Source organism: Microcaecilia unicolor, chromosome 8, assembly GCF_901765095.1.
Source record: "Microcaecilia unicolor chromosome 8, aMicUni1.1, whole genome shotgun sequence".
In the NCBI taxonomy this organism is placed as follows: Eukaryota; Metazoa; Chordata; class Amphibia; order Gymnophiona; family Siphonopidae; genus Microcaecilia; species Microcaecilia unicolor.
The window spans coordinates 61044628-61066096 of NC_044038.1; the positions used below are offsets into that span (position 1 = coordinate 61044628).

At 43.6% G+C, this 21469-nt stretch overlaps 1 protein-coding gene across 1 annotated transcript in view; it reads right to left on the reverse strand.

Moving 5' to 3' along the window:
* LOC115476253 (glucagon receptor-like) overlaps window positions 1-21469 on the reverse strand; it is a 93025-nt gene that overhangs the window by 60877 nt on the left and 10679 nt on the right. Inside the window, exons 2-3 of the mRNA XM_030212527.1 lie at window positions 12347-12457; window positions 4011-4107 (exon numbers count right to left, since the gene is read on the reverse strand). Coding sequence (XP_030068387.1) covers window positions 4011-4107; window positions 12347-12424 — 175 coding nt within the window. The 5' untranslated portion in view covers window positions 12425-12457. The remainder of the gene's footprint in view (window positions 1-4010; window positions 4108-12346; window positions 12458-21469) is intronic.

Here is a 21469-nt window from a genome sequence, read left to right on the forward strand (position 1 = left end):
ATGAATCGCTTGTTTACTCTGTCCAAAAATACTAGGACTAGGGGGCTTGCAATGAAGCTACTAAGTAGTAAATTTAAAACAAACCAGACAAAATATTTCTTCAGTCAACATGTAATTAAACTCTGGAATTCGTTGTCAGAGAATGTGGTAAAAGCAGTTAGCTTATCAGGGTTTAAAAAAGGTTTGCATAATTTCAATAAAGAAAAGTCCAAAAGATATTATTAAGATGGACTTGGGAAAATCCACTGTTAATTCCTAGGATAAGCAGCATAAAATCTGTTTTATTGTTCTGGGATCTTGCCAGGTACTTGTGATCTGGATTGGCCACTGTTGAAAACAGGATATTGGGCTTGATGGACCTTTGGTCTGTTCAGTATGGCAATACCTATCTATGTTTTTATGTTCTTATGTAATTGTGAGCACTCCAGGAACAGCAATATACCTAATGTGCCTGAATGTAAATCACTTCTATACCATTTAGGCTTGCAGGTGGCTTTAAATTTGCAGGTGGGGGAAGAGAGGTTGGTAGTTGGGAGGCGAGGATAGTGGAGGGCAGACTTATACGGTCTGTGCCAGAGCCGGAGATGGGAGGCGGGACTGGTGGTTGGGAGGCGGGAAATACTGCTGGGCAGATTTGTACGGTCTGTGCCCTGAAAAAGGCAGGTACAAATCAAGGTAAGGTATACACATATGAGTTTATCTTGTTGGGCAGACTGGATGGACCATGCAGGTCTTTTTCTGCCGTCATCTACTATGTTACTATGTTTTTTTTTTCTATTTCTGGAGGGCTTACAATTACAAAAAAAAATTAAAACCAAAGAGCTGAATTGAGATTTGAACCCATGTCCCTTGGGTTTTAGTCCACTGCACTAACCATACGAATATTCCTCAGACATGTTTCCTGCTCTGTTAAGAATGCCTATAATACCTGAAGCTGTCATAAAGCCTGGCATCCCCCCTCCCCCCATTCTCTTTCACTTTCAGAGGGGTACAGCAGCCACTGAGGGATTAAGGAAGTGTCATGCCTTAATCCCTTCTATAGACAGCTGCTCAATCAAAGCACCTTTTTATACCCTGGATGTGCCTGAAAAGGTCTAAATAAGGATGTCCTTTTTAGACAGGGATGTTTCTTCTGCTTCGGTAATTGCTCTTGGATGTCCAGATTTCAGGCCTTCTCTAATCCCACCCAAAACATACCCACAACATGCCCCCTTGCTATTTGGATGTACTGCAGTGTTGGACGTCCCTTTTCTGCCTTTAAAAAATTGGTACTTGGACATTTCAAACACATGGATGTCCATTTTGGCCTTTTGAGACACCCATATGCTTCGAAAATAAGTGCCTTTGAATATTGACTGATAAAACTGTATAAATAGATGAATAAAACGTTGCACATGTCATAAATCCTAAACAGCATAAATAAAAATGCTAAATTATTTTTCTATGCGTACCCCTAATGTCTAATCCAATGGGAAAGGGCTGTTGGTCAGTGCTAGTTGAAGGTTATGAATTTCCGTTCTGGTCTCACTGTACTAGCTCTCCTTCATTGAAGTACTGGACAGTTAGACTGTCCTGCAATGGCAGAAAGAAGTAAGTCCATTCTGGCTGATTTTGCTTTGTTTCCCTGCAATGGACTTTACTGCCTTTTGCCTTGGGGATCTTGAAGGAGCTATACAGAAGTCCAATCTACGTTATGATGGGACATATTTCCTAGATTACAAATAGGCATTTAACTTATAGTTGAGCAGGAATGGAGAAGTAGCCTTGACATCCAGAGAAGTATAGTTCAGATTCTCACTGCTGTTCCTTGGGCAAGTCACTTAACCCCCATTGCCTCAGGTACAAAAATTAGATTGTGAGCCCTCCAAGGACAGGGAAAGAATTAGTGTACCTGAATGTAACTCAATTTGAGCTACAACTGAAAAAGGTGTGACCAAATCTAAATAAATGAGTGGACTTACTTCCTTCTGCCACTGCAGAGCACGGAGTGAGGAACCCACCCACCCAGTCAGTGCTCCAAACCCTAGCATCAAGCAGCTGTAGGCCTGGGAAACTCATATACCTATTGTAGGGGTTGTTTACCAAACTGTGGTAAAAAGTGGTCTTCGCACATGCTTACATGGGTCATTTCCATAGTCTAAGGCCATTTTTGTTCTGTATAGGTAAAATGGCTGAATTTCTGAGTTTTTCTATTAATTTTCCCCTTAGCTCATAGCCATTCGCTCATGAACCCTACCACCTCCTGTTTTGTAAGTAGTAAACAGGCACAGCCTAAGACAACCTGCCACCTGAGGCAGAAAATGAGCTGCCACCCCAGCTCCTCAGCTGCCGTCGCTTACCGCAGCTTAGTAAAAAGGCCCTGTAGACTTTCCTCCCAGTCCTAGCTCCTGAAGAATACAAAATCACTTACACTAAATGTGTACCAATCAGCTGGCTCTTAGGCTGGATTTGCCCTACTGAATTTTCTTTTTGAATTTTCTTTGCACACTGTGCCACGAATGAGACTCATTTTTAAGTCTGGATAGGCTTAGTATGACCTCAGTCTCTTGGGTTTACTGCTAGTGCTCATCTTAATACTTGTATTGTGCCAGAAACAGCTTTCTTCCAGATTTCAAAAGGTATATGTAGGAATAGGCAGCCAGAAAATTTTCATTTCATGTCATTTCCCTGTGCCATTTACAGGAATTTTCATTTTGTAAGAAATATAGAAATATATGGTATGTTCATATAATAGGCCCTAGCTAAGATGTCTCTAAGGGAAAGCATTTTACTGTATTATAGCTGTCTGGGTCACGAAACACAGGAACTGTGTTTCTCTGTGAGAAGCTAAGGAAAGAGAGGAAGGAGGGGTAAGAAGCCCCCACACTGCTGGCAGACAAGCTTTAGAAAAGACATGCAGGCCCCAGAGCCAAGGTCACATCTGTGAGATAACAGGGAACTATGAACAAAGAGACTACAGAGAGGGAGGGGGAGAAGTCCCAGCTGCTGTTACACAGAACCTTAGCAGACAGGCAGACGACCATGGGCCAATGAGAAAAACTTAGGGGCAGACATTCAAATGTAACTATAAAATCTGTGGAATCTTGTAGAAATCTGTGTGTGTATAGAGACAAGCTCCAAGTTAGAGCTGATGGAATACACACCCATTCTTGCAAGGATGATTTGAATAATAAATTGCTTAATTAAGCTTTGATTCATCAATCTGATTTTATGAGTCCTATTTTTGTATAGGTTCTCAGGTTATCTGGGAGCTATTTGCAACACATTTTATTTGGGGGTTTTGGCCATTTTGTCGTTAGGAAGTAATGTCATTACAAGTGTACCCTCTTTGCAAATAATCCACACTATTTGTAAAGAGACAGCACGATTATTGGCAAACAAAAAACCTACAAAATGTGTATTTTTGGTTTGTTTTTGTTTGTTTATGACATGAAATGACATGGGATACGTATGCTGTTGACATTTCCCATCAACAAAAATGCAGTGACGTGGGCCTGGATGGGAATAAAAAGGCAGAGCCTTGGATCAGAGGGAGCAAAAATGTATTGATAGGACCCAACACGGCCTTTGTTTCAGCTGGATTCTGCATCTGGGGTCGCAGGCTTCTGTAAATCTGCTCAGTTCTGTAAAACATCCAACAATATCCCCAAATTTTATTTTATTTTTTTGCGAGTACATAGTAAGACGTGTAAGCTGAACGCATTCCATTTGGAATATTGTTGGATGTCTTACAGAACTGAGCAAATTTATGGAAACCCCTGTTTCCCTCTGGTCTGCTTTTTGTTGACATTTCCCATGTGATTGCAAACAACAGCCCATCTCTAGGAATATGTACAGCCAGCATATCAAGGTGTGACTGGAAGTTCTTCTTAATCACGGTGGTGGTGACCAATACAATTGGGTATCTCCCTCTTTCTGCCATATTTTCCTAGTCTCTGATTGCATCGCTAAGTACTTAAGGATCTTCTTATTCCCTATGCGTTGTACAGAAGTACTGACACTTCTATTACCTGTGGGATATGGGCTGTTTGTCATGTTTTTGTAACACTCATCCCGATATCTCATCCAATCCTCAAATGTCTTCTCCAGGATCTTGGCTGCACAGGCCTATCAGAGGAGAACACATGTTAAAACCTTGGATTTGAATAATATGCCAGAAACCAGCTGCAGTGCAAAGTGAAGAATCGAAAGTCATAGCAGCAGCTACTGAGTTCAGAATATCGTCCTGTTCATTGCTTGGTGCTATTTTTCTATCTGTCGTTCACATTCCCAGCTCTACTTTCTACTCCAGCAGTTCATTGCAAGGAAATACATGCAGGCTGGATCTGCTTTTAGAATAAAAAATATTATATGAGGTGGCCCTTTTTATTGCCCTGACTTTAATACAGCTTTCAGGAGTTTACACTCCCTTCCTCAGATCAAAACACAATCCATGAGTCAGAACAACAGTGCCATTGTAATATAATCTATGATTTTCTTATATCTTCAGTATCGAGGATACTGCCATTGTAAAGCAATCTATGATTTTCTTGTATATCCAGGATCAGGAATACTGCCATTGTATTGTAACTGATTACTTTCTTACATATTTAGGACTGTGGATACCTCTGTTGCAATACAATCTCTGATTTTCTTGTATTTTCAGTACGGGGGTCATTGTAATGTAATCTATAACTTTCTTGTATGCTTAATTCTGTGGATATTGCCATTGTATTGTAATTGATTACTTTCTTACACATTCAGGACTGGGGATACTGCTGTTGCATTATATTCTCTGATTTTCTTGTATGTTGTGGTATGTAGCCTGGAGGCCACCATGGATGCAGTCAGAAAAGCAGAAAAGCAGGAAAAATCCTCTGTTCAAGTTCAGGCATTTTTAAGCTTGGTCCCTTTAAAAGGAGGTTTTGACTGCATTTCCCAGCAGGTAGTATGGCTTGAAATTGGAAGAAGCATGTACTTGAGGATGGAAAAAGCCAGACTACATTTCCCAGCAAGCAATAGGGATGGAGTTGGGAAAGAGAAAGTGCTTGAGGGACCTGAGAGGAGGGTGAATTAGCAAGCTCCCAGGCGCTTAATTACTAACCTGTCTCATGCAATGCGAGGAATTGAAAAGAAAGTTTTGTCTTTTAGAAGAGACACAGCCAGGGCACACAGCACATGGAGAAATGAGGAAGGATTTCTCCAAGACAGTGGGTGATTAGCCACTGCATCAATGTTCCCTGGGGTGTGGGGATGAGCCTTCAACTATACTACAGGCAATGGATCATGGTAAAAAAAACAATTATATTAATCTCATTAGACCTCTCAGAGGCATTTGACTTAGGGGACCATACCCTTCTAATAGCTCATCTTAAACATATAGGCATTAAAGAAACAGCCCTTGATTGGTTTAAATCTTTACTTACCAACAGAGCCAATACTGTTCTCTGTTCTTTTTCTAGACTGTGGTGTACCACAAGGCTCTTTATTAGCACCAGTTTATTTTAACATCTTTATGGCATCACTCTTGATAGTTATCCAGTCTTTGGAACTTACATTATATGTCTATGCTGACAATATACAAATAGTATCTGCTATTGATGTTAATAATTTCACCAAATTGCTGTTAATAGCAAACGGTTGTACTCTCATAAATTATTAAACCCTAAAACGTCTCATGGTCTCTGGATCTCTCCTCACAGAACCCCCTAAGACACCTATTCTTGTTTCTGGGACCCCAATATCTTTTCAATCAACAGTAAAATTCAACCAAAAATTAAGTTTTCAGGCTTATACCTACCAGATAATTAAAGGTTGCTTTTGTAAGCTCTAAATGATCTACTCCGCCTGACATCTGTTCAATTAACCAGCACTCCGAATACTTGTTCACTCACTCGTTATCACAAGATTGGACTAATGTAAAAGCCTCCTATATGGAATCCATGTAGCTGATATTCAACGGCTTCAGCATGTTCAAATATGGGAGGCAAAGTAATAACAGGCTCAAGCAAATTTGACCATGTCACTCCCCTTTTACGTGAAGAACAGTGGCTTCCTGTACCCATAGAATAACTCATAAAATATTGACTATAGTACACAAAGTTCATCATTCTGGATCAACCACTTTATCTCTTCGAGTGCTTATTCCATACTGTCCCTCTAGAACTCTTCAGTCCTCTCAAGTAAATGTACTAGTTGTCCCCTCATTCGGACAACTTTGGTTATGACTTTGACTGCACAGGGATATTAATGTCATTGGCCCAACTCTATGGAACTCTTTAAACATCAATCCATAGCAATTCGGAACTACTGCCAGGATACCGGCAGGAGCCCAGAAGTAGTTTCCTACCTCCAGCACAACGCCATTTCCAGTGTTGCAAAAAATATTTCTATTTTTGTAGTGCTGAGGCTTACCCAGTGGTAATCGGTGCTGCCTGATACCGCTGGGTTAGCACAGGAGCCCTTACCGTCATCTAAATAGGTAGATGTAAGGGGCTCCCCTGGAAATGGCCGCGCGCCCAATTCCTGTGATTTGCACAGGGCCATTTCCTTTAAAAACAAAAATAAATACAGCCTTTTACCTGCTGCAATAAAAGGGGGACTTGGCACCTGTCAAAAACACGCACCGATGCTACCGCAGGGCCCTCCTTAACCGCAGCTTGGTAAAAGGGGCCTGAAGTTTGATTTTGTTTTTTTCTCTCTTTCTCATTTGTTCTATTACTACCCTTTCCTGTACCACAAACGGAGTTCCTTTCCTTTATAATCTATTGAGTGTTAAATATTGTATGCCACTTATGTTTATATTTATTACAATTTGTTATATACTGCCCTATCGGGGCACACGGGTCAGGGCGGTTTACAAAAATTAAAATAGAAGTATAAAATCAAGGAAAAGAAACAGAATTCCATTATTAATGGAAACAAACAAAACTCAATTGAACAATCTTATGTCAGGAGCCCAAGTCGAGAAATAAAGCTTCATTGTGAGTACATGCCAAACGCATAAGAAATGGGTTTTCCCCCCCAAACCCACCTCCTCGCTCCCCCCGTTTTCTATTTCTGTTGATGGCTCTCTCATTCTCCCTGTCTCCTCAGCTCGAAACCTTGGGGTCATCTTTGACTCTTCTCTCTCCTTTTCTGCTCATATCCAGCAGATTGCCAAGATCTGTCGTTTCTTTCTTTACAACATCCGTAAAATCCGCCCCTTTCTTTCCGAGCACACTACCAAAACCCTCATCTACACCCTTGTCACCTCTCGTTTAGACTACTGCAATCTGCTTCTTGCTGGCCTCCCACTTAGTCACCTCTCCCCTCTCCAGTCGGTTCAAAACTCTGCTGCCCGTCTCGTCTTCCGCCAGGGTCGCTTTACTCATACTACCCCTCTCCTCAAGACCCTTCACTGGCTCCCTATCCGTTTTCGCATCCTGTTCAAACTTCTTCTACTAACCTATAAATGTACTCACTCTGCTGCTCCCCAGTATCTCTCCACACTCGTCCTTCCCTACACCCCTTCCCGTGCACTCCGCTCCATGGATAAATCCTTCTTATCTGTTCCCTTCTCCACTACTGCCAACTCCAGACTTCACGCCTTCTGTCTCGCACCCTACGCCTGGAATAAACTTCCTGAGCCCCTACGTCTTGCCCCATCCTTGGCCACCTTTAAATCTAGACTGAAAGCCCACCTCTTTAACATTGCTTTTGACTCGTAACCACTTGTATCCACTCGCCTCCACCTACCCTCCTCTCTTCCTTCCCGTTCACATTAATTGATTTGATTTGCTTACTTTATTTATTTTTTTTGTTTTGTCTATTAGATTGTAAGCTCTTTGAGCAGGGACTGTCTTCTATGTTTGTGCAGCGCTGCGTACGCCTTGTAGCGCTATAGAAATGCTAAATAGTAGTAGTAGTAGTAAATGAAGCCTTGAACTTCTTTAAAGAAGGTTCTGAGCGGATAGAAGGAGGTAGATAACTCCACAGTTTAGATCTTAGGAAATAGAAGGCAGAGTGTCAGGTGGATTCTAGATGTGCGGATTTAGGAGTCGGGACTCGGGATGACTAAGTGGTGAGAAACTAACGAACGTAAAGATCTTGTAGGAGTATAGGGAATAATTGATGTTTAAAGAAAAGAGGGAAGACAGGTATGGTATGACTTACGGACCAAACAGAGAATTTTGAAAAATGAACGAAAGGGGAAAAGCAGCCAGTGGAGCTGGTGGAACAAAGGGGTGACATGATCATAATGTTTGGCCCTACAAAGGAAGCAAGCTGCTGAGTTGTGTAGAGTTCTTAGTATTTTTAGCTGAGAATGTGGAAGGCCTGCATATATAAAGTTACAATAATCGAAATTTAAAAAGTTCTACCCATAAGCAGTATATCAAAATTTTATTAAACTTGAAACTTGATACAGTGGAGCACCAGTCTTTCATCATATCACCAACCTCACAATATAAAAGCTCTCTCAATTCTCACAGAGTCAGCCCTAGGCTAAGTGGTACTCTCTACAACAGGAGAGAAGAAGGGATGGGACCCTCAGAAAATGTAGGAGGTTGTCGTCCTGAGGTGGCCCTGAGTGTTCTGCAGTATTCCCACAGCAAGGCTATAATGGGAAGACCTCTCATGGGAGGAAGCTCATACTTCTCTAAGCTGGTCTGCAGTGATGTTTTGTCAAAATTCAATATCTCCCTCAGTAGCACCAGCCAAGTCAAGCTCTCAGCCTCCTTCTAACATCATCCGAAAAGATTCTCTTCAGCTGGCAAACTGGAGATGTGGCCAAGAGGACAGGCAGACTTCAAATAGCACCATTGTAGCTGCTGAGTCTCAGAGATGCCTCTCATTCATAAGACAGCAGAAATGCAGTATATATGCCCAGATGAAACAAGAAGCGGAGCCTTGGATCAGAGGAACTAAATTTTATTATTGGACCCAAAAAACAGCCCATATTTTGGCCTAAATTCCTGCCTCAGGGGTCATATTATACAGGCTTTCCTTGAGCAGGACAAATTTATTTATTTTATTTTATTTATTTGTATCCCACATTTCCCACCTATTTGCAAGGCTCAATGTAGCTTACATAGTGTAGTAGTGGCGGTCGCCAATTCCGGCAAAAACAGATACAAAGTGAGGTTATCAGAACATCCATAGTATATTATTGCAAATGTGGGTTAACATATGTATTTTACTATGCACTTGCAAGTCTCTGATTCAAGGCTCTGTCTCTTGTTTCCATCTAGGCCCACTACACTGCATTTCTGCTGTTGTTCGATTTGTGTTGCCGATTCCCTCTGGTCTGTTAGTTCTCTCATTCAAAGTACACACACTATGAGTAGAAAGAGTTTCATTCATGGATAGCAGTCATCCTCTCTGATAGTTAAACATAGCAACCAACAGCACTATGGAAAAATATCACCTGATCCACATAATGACCTATCCTGCCTCCCACACCCAACCACACTAAGCCACCATCAACAGCTGATAGAAAAGATGGAACCTCTGCTCCCGCTATGAGGAAAGGCTAAAGAGGTTAGGGCTCTTCATCTTGGAAAAGAGACGGCATGAGGGGGATATGATTGAGGTCTACAAAATCCTGAGTGGAGTGGAGTGAATGGTGGAGGTGAATCGTTTTTTCTTCCATTCAAAAAGTAAAAAGGACCAGGGAACACTCAATGAAATTGTATGGGAATACTTTTAAAACAAATAGGAGGAAATATTTTTTCACTCAAAGCATAGTTCAGCTCTGGAACTCGTTGCCGGAGGATGCAGTAATGTCGGTTAGTGTATCTGGTTTTAAAAAAGGTTTGGACAAGTTCCTGGAGGAAAAGTCCATAGCCTGTTATTGAGATGGATATTGGGAAAGCCACTGCTTGCCCTGGGATTAGTAGCTGGTATGGTGCTACTAATTGTGTTTCTGCCAGGTACATGTGACCTGGATTAGCCACTGTTGAAAGCAGGATACTGGGCTAGATGAACCATTGGTTTGACCCACTATAGCTGTTTTTATGTTCTTATATATCAGTTCTTAATCCAGTCCTCGGGACACACCCAGCTAGTCAGATTTTCAAGATACCCACAATGAATATGCATGAGATAAATTTGCATGTGCTGCTTCCAATGTGTGCAAATCTCTTTCATGCATATTCATTGTCAGTACAGTATCCTGAAACCTGGATGGCTTGGTGTGTCCTGATGATTGGGTTGAGAACCCCTGCTATATACTGAATGATATGGGAACTGTGTTCATTTCTACATTGCATTGTTCTTGTCTTGCAGCACAGTGCCATTCATTTAAACAACTTCAGAACTTAAGTTTCAAGTTTTATTAATATTTGATATCACACACAACGGATGTACCTTCTAGGTGGTTTACAGACTAGATAGATAATGTAAAGGAAGGTGGTGTGAACTCATTACAACAAAGTGAGGGAAAGGGGGATGAACTACAATATATGATAGGAAAGCAGGTTGCGCTGTTGCTGTCCAGTGGTTGCTCGAGATGAATGGCAGTGAAGTTCAGAAAAAGGCATCTTTAAATAAAAAAGTTTATCGATCAATCTTAAATCGTTCGAGGAACGTTTGTAGGTGAAGGTGTGGGGGCAATGAATTCCACAAGAGTGGGCCTTGCACCTAAAAAAAATCAAATCTCTGGTGTGTTCATGAGTAATTTCTTTGTAAGTGGGCAAGTAAAGGCGATTTTGATCAAGGGATCGAAGGGCATGAATAGGAACATAGTGGATAAGATGATGGGCTAGAAAGGAGGGCTCTTCTAAAGTAAGTGTTTTGAAGACTAAAAGGAGAAATTTATAGGTAATTCTATGCTAAACTGGTAGCCAATGTGCTGCTTTTAAATGTGGGGTGATAGGATTATATTTACTTATTTTTTCTGTAAGTCTGTGTTCTGCACTAATTGTAAGCATCAGAGGTCTTTAGTCATAATACCTTTATATAGTGAATTACAGTAGTCTATTTTTTTTTTATTACATTTTGTTTGCCACGCTTTCCCACTCATGGCAGGCTCAATGCAGCGGGCAATGGAGGGTTAAGTGACTTGCCCAGAGTCACAAGGAGCAGCCTGTGCTGGGAATTGAACTCACTTCCTTAGTTCCCCAGGACCAAAGTCCAGCACCCTAACCACTAGGCCACTCCTCCACTATCAGTGAAATAACTAGTGAATGGATAGTGCTAAGCCCCTAAGAGAAAACTTACACTGGCTTCCTCTGAAAGAACATATAACTTTCAAAATATGCACTCTGGTGCATAAAATAATTCACGGTGATGCCCCGACCTACATGTTAGACCTTATTGACCTGCCACCCAAGAATGCTAAAAGATCAGCACGCACATTCCTAAATCTTCACTTTCCCAGTTGTAAAGATCTAAAATATAGATTAATACATGCATCCAGCTTTTCATACTTGAGTTCGCAAATGTGGAATGCTCTACCACTTGACCTGAAAATAATTCACAAACCTAATTAACTTCCATAGGCACTGGGGGTTGAAGTAATGACTTTCTGGAACCTGCCCCTTTGGCAACAGTGTTGTAAGAAGCTTAGCAGATATTCCTATAAATGGTGCGTAACGTTAGGCACCAAGTACACCATCCAGTTACAGAATAGGGTCAGTTATATGTGTAACATAATTAGCTAATTGCTGTTAATTGGTACCTAATTAGAGAAAAGTACCAATAATTGGCCTTAACAAGCACTAATTAACAGTTGTGAATGTATTCTGACTTGCATCTTTATTCTGTAAACTGAGCGCCTACCTTCTTCTCGTGCGCAGTTGCAAAGAGGATTTGGCCATGGGAGTGACATGGGCCAGCAGGAAAGAGGAGTGGCCTAGTGGTTAGGGTGGTGGACTTTGGTCCTGAGGAACTGAGTTCAATTCCATCTCAAATACAGCTAGCTCCTTTGTGTCTCTGGGCAAGTCCTTAACCATCCATTGCCCCATGTAAGCCACATTGAGCTGTCATGAAGTGGGAAAGCACAGGGTACAAATGTAACAAAAAAAATAAAATAAATTCTCAGAATTTAGGTGTGATGATATAGAAAAATGTCATTTTTGCTCCTAATTTGGGCGCCAGCATTACATCAGGTTTTAGCAGGCATAAATTTAGCACCCAAAGTTAGGCATGAGATCTACGTTAAGTTAGTCTCTGCACAGAGCGCCCTTTGCAGAATACTAGTTTAGTGCAAATCTTCCCGGTGCCTAACTTTGGACACTATTTACAGAATCCCCCCTTAAATGTCTATTACTCTGCCCCTATCATTTGCACTGTCCCACTACAGCAAACCTCTGCTCCTTCCCACCCCACCCCCACCCCTCAACTGAGTAGAAGACATAAGGATCAGCTCTGCCACCAGTACCCTTACCTGAATTGAGAAGAATATGCAGATCCAGACCAGCTGTTGGAGCTTCAGACTACAGAAAGCAATGGATGCATTCTTCATGTTTTACCACACAGCGGGATGCAGCCTGCCTTTCTGGGACAGAGAAACAGACCATTGTCCTTAAGCTGTCCAGCTGTGATCCAGTGGGGAAAGCTAAGCAATGGCCCACTGGTGTATCACACAGAGAACCAAACAGCTGGTTTCCAGTGCCTAAGATAGGCCTAAATGGCTAGTTTTAGGTAGAGGGAGTAAACAGCCAAACCAGACATTTACAGCAATATGGAATACATGGTAACATAGTAGATGACGGCAGAAAAAGACCTGCATGGTCCATCCAGTCTGCCCAACAAGACAAACATATGTACTACTTTTTGTGCATATCTTACCTTGATTTGTAACTGTCATTTTCAGGGCACAGAATATGGAATGGAGCAGCGTGTGATGTGTTAGTCTATGAAAAAGCCAAACTGTGTCCTGCTGATCTGTGGGATGGAAAGCCAAGTCATGCTGTGCTGTGATGGGACATGAACCTGAGCCACAGTCTATTGTCATGTGGGATGGAGAGCCAAACTGTGGTCAACTGGTGGATACAGAAGACTATAATTTCTTTAAATTAGTCGCTTTACTTTCTAACTCTTCTTACTCTCTTACCTATCTATATTCCATCTTTGCTTATACCCTTCACTCTCAGTTAAAATGTTCTATTACGTACTGTGTTGACATTGTAAGCAGTATACTATGAGGCTCATTTTCGAAGGAGATGGCCGTCCAAAAAGTGACAGAAATCGGCACTTGGACGTCCATCTCTCAGAGACGTCCAAATCGGTATAATCGAAACCCAATTTTGGGCGTTTCTAGCTGAAGTTCGTCGCAAGGACGTCTAAATTTCAAGGGGGCGTATCAGAGGCGTGGTGAAGGCGGGACTTTGGCGTGCCTAAGACTTAGACGTCTTTGAGCCATAATGGAAAAGGCGTGGACGTTTTCACCCGGACGTGTTTTTATTACGAATAAGGCACAAAAAGGTGCCCGAAATGACCAGATGACCACTGGAGGGAATCGGGGATGGCCCTCCCTTACTCCCCAGTGGTCACTAACCCCCTCCCACCCTCAAAAAACATTATTAAAAATATTATCTGCCAGTTTCTATGCCAGCCTCAGATGTCATGACAGCACATGCAGGTCCCTGGAGCAGTTTTAGTAGGTGCAGTGCACTTCAGTCAGGTGGACCCAGGCCCATACCCCTCTACCTGTTACATTTGTGGAGGAAACAGTGAGCCCTCCAAAACCCACCAGAAACCCTCTGTACCCACATATAGGTGCCCCCCTTTACCCGTAAGGGCTATGGTAGTGGTGTACAGTTGGGAGTAGTGGGTTTTGGGGGGGGGGGGTGCTCAGAACACAAGGTAAGGGAGCTCTGTGTACCTTGGAGCATTTTATGAAGTCCACTGCAGTGCCCCCTAGGGTGCCTGATTGCTGTCCTGGCATGTCAGGGGGACCAGTGCACTACAAATGCTGGCTCCTCCCATGTCCAAATGGCTCGCATTTGGACGTTTTTGACTTGGAAGTCTTTGGTTTCGAAAATCACCAAATTCAAAGACGTCCAAATCTAAGGATGTTCAAATCCAAGGATGTCCTTGGTATTTTCGAAACGAAAGATAGATGTCCATCTTTTTTTCGAAAATGACCTTTTCCCTGCCTCTGAATTTGGACGTTTTACAAAGACGTCCAAATTCCAACTTGGACATTTCTTTCGAAAATGCCCCTCTATGCCATACTTTGTTTTGTTACTTGAATATTTTTACTGCTGTAATTGTAATTGCCTATTGCTCATATTTGATTTATTCTTACTGTACACCGCCTTAAGTGAATTCCTTCAAAAAGGCAGTAAATAAATCCTAATAAAATATAAAATAAGAGAAATTATTTTAAGACCTGCTGCTGCAGCTAAGAATATAAAACACAAATTATCCCAAAATTACTGGTTATAGTTCCAATAATTTTTAGGTTTCATCACACAATCACATGTGACACGAATAGCACGAAGCATGGTGATAATTGAAGAGTAGCCCAATGAATAAAGTGCTATACCACTAGGCAAAGGTTATTAACCATTACGGAACGTGGATATCTCTGAGGGCACTCTTCTTAAAATAATGTGTATTTTTTGAAAGAAAGACTTTGTAGCATTTTTCCTGGTTTTTTTGAAAGCGCTATGAATATAAAGACATTGTTACAGAATTTCCAAAGTTGTGCAAGGTAGAATATTTTGAAAGAAAAGCAGCAAAACTACTCTATAACTAGGTAATAACCCTACTTAAATTAACATTAAAATGTTTCTACTTGAGGCAATGGCGGGGGGGGGGGGGGGGGGGAGGGGGGAGGGTTCTCAGCCCACTGCTATAACCATTAAGTTATTCTTCCACTAACTGTCTGTATTTGGAGTGCTCCACTCCTGGTTTTTCATTCAGCCTCTCTTGACTTCTCAGACACTATATTCACGGTTCTGAACTTTGAGGTACAAATAATAAAGCACATCATTTAACCCCCATGAAGTGTACATTTTTTGCATGCAAAAATGAATACCAAATGTAGTCTAAGGAATTTAGCATGAACAATTTATGTGCTAAAAAAGGACTTTAATGTAACCCCCATGCAAGTACATAGAAAAGACCTGCATATAGTATTACTTCCCAAAACACATTTCTATGTTACCTCTTAGCACTGATTTTTAACACCAGCCCTAGAATTGAAGTTTTTAACTTCCATGTTCAAAAGTTGGATGTACATGGATAAAATAGTCTGGAAATGGAGCCTACATGCCAGACTCTTTTGTCCATGCTTGGCCACATGCACAAACAGTGGGTACAAAGTGTGCCGAGGCTTTTAATTCACACATACTCAATAACAGAAATATTTGAACATTTGGCTAAAATATGCACATTAAGGATTAGATTCAGTAAATGGTGCCAAATTTGGGCACCGAAAAATGTGCACTGAGCGCTATTCTAAAAACGGCACCATTTATATAGAACAACACGTAGAGCCGGGATCTGTGCCCAACTTTGGGCGCAAGGATTTACACCTACTGGTGTAAATCCTTGCATGTAAATTAGGTGCAGATCCCCCAAATTCTATAATACTGCGTACATCTATAGTGAATATCCCTGACTCTACTCCCTTGATCTCATCTTCTCCTCCAACTTTTCACCTTCTAGTTTCCTTGCCTCTGATCATCCCTCCTCTGATCACCATCTTATAACTTTCACACTTAAATCTCCTCCCTCCCAGTCCCGTCCTATCCTATCTAATTTATCTAGGAATCTCCACGATATTGACCCTTCATCTCTATCCTCCCATGTTTCAAACCTCCTCTCTACTGTGGCACCATCCACGTCTGTCAACGAGGCTGTTTCTTCTTACAACAATACTCTATCCTCTGCCTTAGACACTCTTGCACCTTTGATGACCTGCCCTGTAAGGCGTACAAAACCCCAACCTTGGCTGACTTCTAATATCCGCTACCTACGTTCCTGTACCCGCTCCGCCGAACGCCTCTGGCGGAAATCTCGGGCCCTTGCTGATTTCTTACACTGTAAGTTCATGCTGACCTCCTTCCAATCTGCTCTTTTACGTGCCAAACAGGATTATTATATCCAACTGACCAACTCTCTTGGCTCTAATCCTCGACTTCTCTTCACCACATTGAACTCTCTCCTCAAGGTGCCCCCTCCCCCAACTCCCCCTTCATTATCTCCTCAGACCCTTGCTGAATTCTTTCACAACAAGGTTCAAAAGATAAACCTTGCTTTCTCTACCTCACCACCTCTCCCTCCACTAGTCCGTCCCCCTCTCTCTCCTTCCCCTCATTCCCTTTCCTCCTTTCCTGAAGTTACTATTGAGGAAACTACACTTCTCCTTTCTTCCTCAAAATGTACCACCTGTTCCTCTGATCCCATTCCCACCCACCTTCTTAATGCCATCTCTCCTACTCTTATTCCTTTTATCTGTCACATTCTCAACCTCTCACTTTCCACTGCGACTGTCCCTGCTGCCTTTAAACATGCTGTGGTCACACCTCTCCTTAAGAAGCCTTCACTCGACCCTACTTGTCCCTCTAATTACCGACCCATCTCCCTCCTTCCTTTTCTCTCCAAATTACTTGAGCGTGCTGTTCACCGCCGCTGCCTTGATTTTCTCTCCTCACATGCTATTCTTGACCCATTACAATCTGGTTTTCGCCCTCTCCACTCAACCGAAACTGCGCTTACTAAAGTCTCCAATGACCTATTACTGGCTAAATCCAGAGGTCAATATTCCATCCTCATTCTTCTTGATCTTTCCGCTGCTTTTGACACTGTCGATCACAGCATACTTCTCGATACCCTGTCCTCACTTGGATTCCAGGGCTCTGTCCTTTCCTGGTTCTCTTCCTACCTCTCCCTCCGCACCTTTAGTGTTCACTCTGGTGGATCCTCTTCTACTTCTATCCCTCTGCCTGTCGGCGTACCTCAGGGTTCTGTTCTTGGTCCCCTCCTCTTTTCTATCTACACTTCTTCCCTTGGTTCATTAATCTCATCCCATGACTTTTCCTACCATCTCTATGCTGATGACTCCCAAATCTACCTTTCTACCCCTGATATCTCACCTTGCATCCAAACCAAAGTTTCAGCGTGCTTGTCTGACATTGCTGCCTGGATGTCTCAATGCCACCTGAAATTAAATATGACCAAAACCGAGCTTCTCATTTTCCCCCCAAACCCACCTCCCCGCTCCCCCCGTTTTCTATTTCTGTTGATGGCTCTCTCATTCTCCCTGTCTCCTCAGCTCGAAACCTTGGGGTCATCTTTGACTCTTCTCTCTCCTTCTCTGCTCATATCCAGCAGACTGCCAAAACCTGTCGTTTCTTTCTTTGCAACATCCGTAAAATCCGCCCCTTTCTTTCCGAGCACTCTACAAAAACCCTCATCCACACCCTTGTCACCTCTCGTTTAGACTACTGCAATCTGCTTCTTGCTGGCCTCCCACTTAGTCACCTCTCCCCTCCAGTCGGTTCAAAACTCTGCTGCCCGTCTCATCTTCCGCCAGGGTCGCTTTACTCATACTACCCCTCTCCACAAGACCCTTCACTGGCTCCCTATCCGTTTTCGCATCCTGTTCAAACTTCTTCTACTAACCTATAAATGTATTCACTCTGCTGCTCCCCAGTATCTCTCCACACTCGTCCTTCCCTACACCCCTTCCCGTGCACTCCGCTCCATGGATAAATCCTTCTTATCTGTTCCCTTCTCCACTACTGCCAACTCCAGACTTCGTGCCTTCTGTCTCGCTGCACCCTACGCCTGGAATAAACTTCCTGAGCCCCTACGTCTTGCCCCATCCTTGGCCACCTTTAAATCTAGACTGAAAGCCCACCTCTTTAACATTGCTTTTGACTCGTAACCACTTGTAACCACTCGCCTCCACCTACCCTCCTCTCTTCCTTCCCGTTCACATTAATTGATTTGATTTGCTTACTTTATTTAATTTTTGTCTGTTAGATTGTAAGCTCTTTGAGCAGGGACTGTCTTTCTTCTATGTTTGTGCAACGCTGCGTATGCCTTGTAGCGCTATAGAAATGCTAAATAGTAGTAGTAGTAATTGCATGTACAAATTGGGTATGCATTCAAATTTGCACACGCAACTTTGGCTGCCATTTATAGAATCTGAGGGTAAAAACACATATGGAGGGGCAATTTTATAAACTGACATCTAAATTTAGGCACCAATTGTGTGCCAAGATTATAGAATATGTAGTGATTGGCACCAGTAATTGGCAGTTAGTCACATATTAGGAACTATTCTATAAACAATGCACTTAAATTACTTAGGTTGCGTATACCTACTCAGAGCATGGGCGTGTTGCCAAACGACACATATAACTTGTAGAATACTATAAGGTGTGGACATGTACGATGTACTTAGGAGTAGAGAGCTGCACAGGAACAGAGTTAGCGGGAATCACTGCAGGAATCCCATGGGGATCCCCTCCAGGTCTGCGGGGATGGACGAAGGTCCTGAGGGGTTTCCATGTAAGTGTAGTGCCACACCAGTCTAGCTATCCTTTTCTTGTGCCTTGGCCGCTGTCTCCTCCCTGATCAGGGGGTGCGGATGGGAGGTAGCACTCGCCACTCACCAGATGCTTGCGTGTGGTGACTGGTGATTAGCAAGCGCAACCACCCAACCCTGCCCTCTGAAGCAGCACCATCTTCAGTTTCTTTTCCTGTGCCTCTTTCTTCTCCAGCAGTCTCTCTCCACTTGCACACACAGTCCTGGTCAGACTTAGCACAGCAGCACTACTACTGCCGTTGGACTTGCTGGAAAAAGAGGCATCAACCTTCATGTAAATAGACAAGAAATAATGCTGTATATTTGCCTCTCTTTCTCTTTTTGTCTCTCAGGCACTAACCCCATTCCCGTTTAGGTTGTTTAGTGCAGCAGAATGTTGTGGGTTGTGTGGAGAGGTGGCTGTGAAAACATGGTTTGTTTTCCTGTTTTTCTAGCACCAGCAGAAAGGATTTGGATTCTTAATTGACTTAATTGACTGATTCAGTTGGAAGTCAAGAAGTGACTGCATATCTTGGGCTCAAGTTTTTATCTTTCTGTAAGTGATATATAGCCATAATTCTTGCTTATTGCTTCCACATGCTGATGGAATGAGCCAGTTTCATTCTCTGTCTGGTATATCAGATGCCTTTTTGTTGTTGTTTAGTACTTACATCTGGATAAATCACAAGTCTTGCTCTTGGTAACTGCATGTGATTGCAAATTGTGTCATTTATATATTTCTTATTTCTGCTTTGGATATTTCTTAAAGGTATTTGAATTTTACTGTGTGGGTAATAACTAGTAGTTTGTATTAGTTTGTTTCTCAGCTAGCTTAGCAATTGTAATAGCACTAAAGAAATTAATGGATATGGTTGATAGCATTGAAATCCCCATAAGCACTGAGAGGGGAAGTTAACAACATGGGCTACTGTTAAGTTGGGTCATTTTACCACAAAATTGGGTTACTTTAGTATCGGGGATGGGCGGGAATGGAGGAGAGTACTTAGAGGGATGGGCGGAGACAGGTGAAATTTCTGTACCCGTGCAACTCTCTACTTAGGAGATCCCACCTATGCCAGCCATTGCCCTACCATAAGAGGATGTGTCTACCTTTTACACTAGTATTGCAAATGACACCAGATGAAGACCAATCAGATCCTCCAGTCTACTACTCTGGCCACTCATAATAAGGTAGCACATGGCATCAGATAAAGACCAATCAGATCCATCTGTTCCTTATTATTCCATGGTGATTGAATCCATACTTAAAAGAGCTTAAAGTTTCAAGACTCACTCCTTGGCAGTGGCGTTCATGGGCTGTCTGACACCCGGGGCGGATCGCCGATGCGCCCCCCCCCCCCGGGTGCAGCGCAGCCCCCCCCCCCGGCGAAATTACACCCTCCCCTCCGGGTGCAATGCAGCCCCCCATCCACCGGCAAAATTACACCCCCACCGGTGAAATTACACCCTCTCCCCCCCCCCGGGTGCATTTTTACCTGCTGGGGGGGGGGGTGCCGCGCGTCTGTTGGCTGAGTCCGCTCGTTCCCTCCCTGCTGCTCCCTCTGCCCCAGAATAGGAAGTAACCTGTTCCACACAGAGGGAGCAGCAGGGAGGGAACAAACGGACTCAGCCAAGGCTCGCGGCACCCCCCCCAGCGGCGTGCACCCGGGGCGGACCGCCCCCACCGCCCCCCACTTGGTACGCCACTGCTCTTTGGTGCCCCCTTGGAGGGAGGTTAGAACACTGGAATCTTTTGGGCAGTGGCATACCAAGGGGGGTGGGGCGGTGGGGGCGGTCCACCCCAGGTGCATGCCGCTGGGGGGTGCCGCGGCGTGTGCCTGCTGCGAGAGTTCGCTAACTTCTCTTGTTCGCTGCAGCTCCCTCTGTCCTGGAACAGGTTACTTCCTGTTCCGGGGCAGAGGGAGCTGCAGCGAACGAGCAGAGTTAGTAAACTCGCAGCAGGCGCACGCTGCGGCACCCCCCCCCCCCCAGCGGCATGCACCCGGGGGGGGATCTTTCGCGGGGGGGTCTTTTGCCGGGGGGGGGGGGGGCGCTGCACCCGGGGGGCGGGGCGCCTCCCCGGGTGTCCGCCCCCCTAGGAACGCCACTGCTTTTGGGAAGAGATTCAGAATGTTATGCTCTCATCCAGCATAGCATTCTATCAGCTGTTCACGGACATGTACTTACAGAACATATTGTTCACAAAGGCATACCAGAATGAACCAACCCAAACTCCTGAACTCTGCAACACAATCGAAACTCTTACCAGAACTGGACAAAATTTAACCCTCTCTCCTTGATCACTTAAAATACTCTGTCATCTATGAACATCAACACTAGACCACTCTGTATTTCTCTTACCGGAATTGGCGATTGCCATCACTGTACTATGTAAGCCACAGTGAGCCCTCAAATAGGTGGGAAAATGTGGGATACAAATGCAACAAACAAACAAACAAATAAATAAATAAATAGCTTAGGCACACCCTTAAGCCAATATAGCACTGGTGCAAAGCGCTCCCCTTAGTGGCACCTAAAATGAGGTACCAATCTACAGAATTGCTACCAGAGGGGCCCTTTTACAAAACATTAGTAAGCCCAACACAGGCTTACCGCATACTACATCAGAACTACCATGGCCCAATGTAGGCAACAGTGGTAGTTCTGGCTCGAGCATGTGCCATTTCTGGTGCACTGAAAAAATTTTCTAATGCGGCGCTAACCCAGCGGTAATCGGGTATTGTTGCGTGCTGCCCAGTTACTGCCTGGTTACCATGGGAGCCCTTACCGCCATCTCAGCGGGTGGCGGTAAGTGCTCCCCACTGCAAGGCCACACGGTGAACACTACCTTGCCACATGGCCATTTTGGGGGGGGGGGGGGCTTTTTACCTGCTGCAGTTAAAAGGGCCCTGGCATGCAGGAAAAACAGCCCCTGCCGCTACCCCAGGGCCCTTTTTCCTGCAGCTTAGCAGAAGGACCCCATAGTTTGGAACTATGCACACTGTTTGAAAATTGCCCCTG